This window comes from Lycium barbarum, chromosome 1 (assembly GCF_019175385.1).
Source record: "Lycium barbarum isolate Lr01 chromosome 1, ASM1917538v2, whole genome shotgun sequence".
In the NCBI taxonomy this organism is placed as follows: Eukaryota; Viridiplantae; Streptophyta; class Magnoliopsida; order Solanales; family Solanaceae; genus Lycium; species Lycium barbarum.
In genome coordinates this window covers 154,616,796-154,622,795 of record NC_083337.1, presented here as the reverse complement: position 1 = coordinate 154,622,795, position 6,000 = coordinate 154,616,796, and the positions used below count along the sequence as shown (strand labels likewise).

At 32.4% G+C, this 6,000-nt stretch overlaps 1 protein-coding gene across 2 annotated transcripts; it reads left to right on the top strand.

Annotated features, from left to right (window-relative positions):
- The first annotated feature begins 310 nt into the window (after positions 1-310).
- On the top strand, positions 311-3,895 carry LOC132645817 (protein IQ-domain 26-like). 2 transcript variants are annotated; one of them, XM_060363031.1, is made up of 4 exons: positions 311-718; positions 1,843-2,255; positions 2,773-2,973; positions 3,064-3,895. In XM_060363031.1, exons 2-4 carry the CDS (start codon positions 1,854-1,856, stop codon positions 3,658-3,660), a joined length of 1,200 nt encoding a protein of 399 aa, XP_060219014.1. In that variant the 5' UTR covers positions 311-718; positions 1,843-1,853; the 3' UTR covers positions 3,661-3,895. The 2 variants fall into 2 exon arrangements, with proteins under 2 accessions (XP_060219014.1, XP_060219023.1); XM_060363040.1 differs by lacking the exon at positions 311-718 and adding an exon at positions 921-1,073.
- The last annotated feature ends 2,105 nt before the right edge of the window (positions 3,896-6,000 follow it).

Genomic DNA, 6,000 nt, shown 5'->3' with positions numbered 1-6,000 from the left:
AAAATTTAAGAACGAAATTTCAACTAATCTCTTTAAGATTTGAGCTTATAATGAATTACCACGTAAAATGTTTAAGATAATTGACCTGCCACTGTCTCTTTTATAATACCTTTTTTAAATAAACGTCCAAATCTACTATTACTATTAGTGAAATATAGCGGTTACTGCAGTTCATGAGATCCACAATATCTGAACCAATTAGAGAAATAATTTTTTTGAATTTTGAAAAGATAAACTGTATCTTTAAATCTGAGAGCTACCATTACCAACTTACCATATTTACCACCCTAATACCATAGGCTGCACCTTGTGACTGTCCACTATTAATTCAAAATCCCCGGTTTTGTAGGGAATTTGAAAAAAAATTAAAAAAAAAAAAAACTATATACCTGCTCAATTAAATTTATTAGGCTGTAATCTCGAATTAGTTGGAGTGATTATATAAATCTTTTCACACTTATCTTACTTATTTTTACTCCTTAATCCTTGTCTTTCCAAATATATATATAACAAAAGGGGTACCATTTTCTTTGTTTTTTCCAATATAACTCATATTTTCAAGATCTTCAATGGCAGAGTTTTCTGAACAAATCGTTCAAAGTCAATGAAAAATCAGCTAGTGATACGGAGAGCCATATCAGAAGGATCTTTTTTCTATTAACATACATTTTGGGCACGTACAGAACACTAGAGATCAAAGTTCTAGCAAGCATTTTTGGTAAGTTCTTTTAATGGTGGTAGTAAAACAAATCTACAGTACGAAATCATTTTGCTCTTTAAGAAGAAAAAACTTATAACAATATAGCAAAAGTCTCATAATTGGTCTCTGTTATATCCACAACGTATTCACGGGGGTTGTGTCAGCCACTTGAAAATTTGTGGTAGTGGGGTTTATTTGGGTTTGGTGGGGGGTGGGGGGGGGGGTGATATATCTCTTCATATTTATTAGTACTTCTATTCATTTTTATGAGTATTTTTATTTCACGTTGCTCCAGAAAGTTAGAGAGAGAGAGAGAGAGTGTGATATTAGAGTTGTTAATAGTGAGAGAAAGCAAATTATCTTTGTGTTTAAGGTAAAAAAAGTGAAGAAAGTTTGTTTCTTTTTTAGAATCTTTAATTCAGGGGGCGATTGGTTTTTGTTGTTTAAAAAGTGATATTAACAAGTTTGATTGTTTTTTTAAAAAAAACGACACGAGTGTGTTTGTTTCTTGCACTTAGGTTATTATTACAACTTTTTCCACTTGCTTTCAGTTTTGATGATTCTGTCTGTAATATTTGAGTTTTTGACTAAGAAAATGTGGTTGGGGTGGGGGGGGGGGGGGGGGGGGTAGGGAAGAACAGGAAAATTATTATGCTTTTTTGCAAGTTACTTGAGTTTCTTACTGGTGGAAGTTATAATTCCATATTTGAACTGCAATAGGAGGCAATAGTTTGAGTCAATTTAAAATCTAGTTCAAACTTATTCAATGATTTTAGTTCTGTAGTTTATTGTTTGTTTGGTGGGATATATTTTTTAAAAACATATTTCTTGCTGCCACACCTTTTTGTCTTGTTTCACACAGTTCTTCACGAGGTTGTGTCAGTAATGAAATTGTTTTCCCAAAAAAATAAAAATTCAATCTTTAACCCAAGTATTATTATATACTGTTTGATACCTTTTATTAACTTTTTCCTCCACACTGTAATGTTCTGTTCTCATCACTTCGTTGCTCGCAACATGTAAAGATTCTGAAAGTTTCTGTCTTAGCTTACTTCATATTTGTACTCTCCAAAGTTCTTAAGTACTTCTTTATATCTCTTCTAAATTTGTTACCTTGGGCTTATTATTATATCTTACTCCAGTTTGTAGAGAAATGGGGAAAGCTACAAGGTGGTTCAAAGGATTTCTTGGAATGAAGAAAGAAAAAGAAAATGTAGACAACATGTCGAATTCATCAGAAAAGAGAGACAAGAAAAGATGGAGTTTTGGGAAGTCATCTAAAGATTCAACAGGTCGGGTGAACTTTCCAGGGAGTAACACTGAGGTGGATTCTAATTGGTTGAGACCTTATATGTCTGAGAATGAGAAAGAGCAAAGTAAGCATGCAATTGCAGTGGCTGCCGCCACTGCTGCCGCCGCCGACGCGGCTGTAGCGGCAGCACAGGCGGCCGTGGCAGTGGTGAGATTGACAAGCCAAGGTAGGGGTACTATGTTTAATTGTGAGCGGGAGAAATGGGCTGCTTCCAAGATTCAAACTGTTTTTAGGGGTTATTTGGTAAGTCATCAATTTTCTTCAATGATTTACCTTTTTTTTTCTTTTTTTTTAATCTTGTGTGTTTTTTTTAGTGTTTAAATGTAGTGTTTGATGTTTGCTTGCTTAAAATGTCAGCAAAGTACCTTCCAAACATTCCTAATAGAACAGTACTATTGCCTTCTTCGATTTCATGTTGGTCTATGAAATTGTTGTCTTTACCTATACTACATTAATACTTGCCTCATTTAATGCCCGTCCAAGAATTTGAAATTTGAAATTGTTGTAATATTTGAATTTGGTCTTTGGAGTGATGTTGAAGTTTCGTTACACTTTTCACTTTTAAATCCATCTGGCGTTAGTTAGTCCTCAATATTCTCTTGCTTTATTCTAAGTAGTAAATACTGAACTACTGATTTACCCAAGAAAAGTACTGTAATTCTTTCTATGCATTCTGTTTTATGTTATGTTTCATTGTCTAAAAGTTTGTTCAATGGTGGTCCATATGCAAGATCTAATTTTGGGGTTCTTTTTTTTGCAGGCCAGAAAAGCACTTAGAGCTCTCAAAGGATTGGTGAAATTGCAGGCTTTGGTAAGGGGTTACCTGGTCCGGAAAAGAGCTGCTGCTACTCTTCACAGTATGCAGGCGCTTATCAGAGCGCAGGCTTCTGTTCGATCTCAAAGAGCTCGTCGTTCAATGACTAATGACATTAGACCCGATATACGAGCTAGGAGGTCAATTGTAAGGAACTAGTTCCCTTGATTTTATTCTAGTTGGTCAATTGAGGAGTACTTAATTTGTTAATCTTGTTATTTATTTTGGTTTTGGCAGGAAAGATTTGATGAATATAGAAATGAATTCCACAGCAAGAGGCTTTCAACTTCGAATGAGACTTCATATGATGGATTTGATGAAAGCCCTAAAATTGTAGAAATCGACACATACAGGACCAAATCCAGGTCGCGTAGAATGAACAATCCTTGTATGTCCGAATCTGGAGATGAGCAGTATTATCAACCAATGTCATCACCACTCCCCTGTCCACTTCCAGCCCGTCTATCAATCCCAGATTGTCGTCATCTTCGGGATGTAAACTGGAGTTTTTTGGCAGACGAACAGTGCAAGTTCGCCTCTGCTCAAAGTACCCCTCGCTTTGCAGGTTCTAGACGGTCCAACGCGCCACCTACACCAGCCAAAAGCGTTTGTGGGGACGGATACTACCGGCCTTATGCCAACTTTCCTAACTACATGTCTAACACACAGTCGTTTCAAAATAAGCTACGGTCCCATAGTGCACCAAAGCAAAGACCAGAGCCGGGGCCAAAGAAGAGGCTGTCGTTGAACGAAATTATGGCATCAAGAACAAGTTTTAGTGGAGTTAGAATGCAAAGGTCTTGTTCTCAAGTGCAAGAAGAGTACTGTTTCTGAGAATTTTTTCTTTTTAGCAACTTTGGCTTTGGGTCAATTGAATCATAGATATAAGATATGGCTGTATGGAGAAGATAATCTGAAGAGTTAACTTCTCTAGTGCTTATCCTTCCACAGGAAATGGTGACAAATTAGTACTAGGATAGAATGGTGTGCTTGTGTAAATTCTTTGACAGTGTTTTGATGAAGGAATCCTTGCTTCTTGATTGTATCCATTGAAAGCTTTTTTATGAAACCTTCGACATCCTACGATTGTTGAGTTTAAAAAATTGTTAATTCCAGAGGATCTTGGACCAGAAAAAGCCCCTTTTAACTTAAATGTCCTTCCCTTATTAATAAGGGCGTCTAAGTTCATCCTTTTTTCCGTTTTCAAGTTTCACACTTAAATAATTAAGCTTTGTTTTCGTTACCATTGAACTATAATTTTCATGAGTTAAAATTCCTCTAGCTCAATTTTACAGGCAAGTGTATTTTACGCTGACAAAAGGATCAAAATCATACATTATGTTTGAGTTTGGATCAAAATCATACATATTCTTTCACATGGAGCACTAATAGTACATTATGTTTGCATAAGTGGTGCACTTTTAGTCAAACTTCCAAATATTTTTTTAGAAATTTAACGGAAAAAGAACAAAAATGCCCCTGAACTTTTAGAAAAGGTATAAAAATACCCTTTATTCATCTATTTTGCTAAAACTACCCCTCAATTCAACTTTTTGGCTCATTTATTCCCCTTGACTAACGGACAACACTAATTTTTTTAAAAAAAAATATTTAAATTGCACATGACATTTTATTACTGAAAAATTGATTTATTTTTTTAAAAAGAAATCTGAAAAATCGTTATTTGTAGAATAAGGAAAAATAACTTTTCAACACCCGTTTCTTTAAAAAACAAATGTAGTAAGCCTTATATATATATAAAAAAAAAAAACAGAATTGGATTTTCATTAAAACATGTGGAATTTTTTTAAATTTGGAAAACTTTTTTTTAACGGGTGGAAACCCCATTTTTTTTAGAAAATTCAATTTTTAAATCTGAAAAACTGATTGTTTTTTTAAGTAAAATGTGCAAAACTAATACTCCATAATTTTCTTCTAGATTTAAAAAAAGATAGTTTTCTGGTTTTTTTTTTAAACACAGTTTTTCCATAAAAAAATTTAATTTTTTCAGATTTTTATAAAAATCCAATTTTTCACATTTTGAAAAGAAAAAAAAATTAGTGTTGTTCGTTAGTCAAGGTTTTACTCGTTAAAAAAAGTTTTCCAAATTTAAAAAAATTCCACATGTTTTAATGAAAATCCAATTCTGTTTTTTTTTCTTTTCATATATATAAAAGGCTTACTACATTTGTTTTTTAAAGAAACGGATGTTGAAAAATTATTTTTCCTTATTCTACAAATAACAATTTTTCAGATTTCTTTTTAAAAAAATAAATCAATTTTGAAGTAATAAAATGTCATGTGCAATTTAAATATTTTTTTTAAAAAAAAATTAGTGTTGTCCGTTAGTCAAAGGGAGTAAATGAGCCAAAAAGTTGAACTGAGTGGTAGTTTTAGCAAAATAGATGAATAAAGGGTATTTTTATACTTTTTCTAAAAGTTCAGGGGCATTTTTGTTCTTTTCCGTTAAATTTCTAAAAAAATATTTGGGAGTTTGACTAAAAGTGCACCACTTATGCAAACATAATGTACTATTAGTGCTCCATGTGAAAGAATATGTATGATTTTGATCCAAACCCAAACATAATGTATGATTTTGGTCCTTTTCTCATTTTACGCTCCTAAAACAGTTAAAAATGTGTCAAGTCGCTCAATACGTGTCATTTAAATTTAAAGTTAATCGTAACACCTCCCCCTAAACTATCATTATTTTTATTCAAAATTTGCAAAATAATGTCAGTTTAGGTTTTTTTTTTTTTTTTGGGCTGTTAACTCTCCATTTTATTTAGTAGGTATTTCTATTGAAGTTCAAAAAGAAAGATTTGAACTTAAAATTAAATACGAATGATATGATTTTTGTTTGTCAGCGAAAATATTAGTATTATTTTACTAGATATATTTTTCAATATTACATTATTGTGAGTTCATTTTTTAAGCATTAATATCGTAAAAGGATTTGATAACCTAAAAGATATATGCACATATATAGTTATACATAATAAGTGGAGTTCGTAACCTAAGAAATGAGATAGGTAACCTGTCACGACATGCTAAATTATAGTGATAGTGTTAAAAAAAATTTGCACCGACAATTAACAGTATATACAAATTAAAGCCTTCTATCAATATTCCATATATTATAGTTTAGTATTTACAAACACCATTATTAATGAA

What these genes read in the sequence shown, in the direction of transcription:
- LOC132645817 (XM_060363031.1), top strand. Translation starts at nt 1,854, where the DNA reads ATGGGGAAAGCTACAAGGTGGTTCAAAGGATTTCTTGGAATGAAGAAA. An exon ending in CTGTTTTTAGGGGTTATTTG is followed by an intron (nt 2,256 to 2,772) that starts GTAAGTCATCAA and finishes TTTTTTTTGCAG; the next exon opens with GCCAGAAAAGCACTTAGAGC. An exon ending in TACGAGCTAGGAGGTCAATT is followed by an intron (nt 2,974 to 3,063) that starts GTAAGGAACTAG and finishes TGGTTTTGGCAG; the next exon opens with GAAAGATTTGATGAATATAG.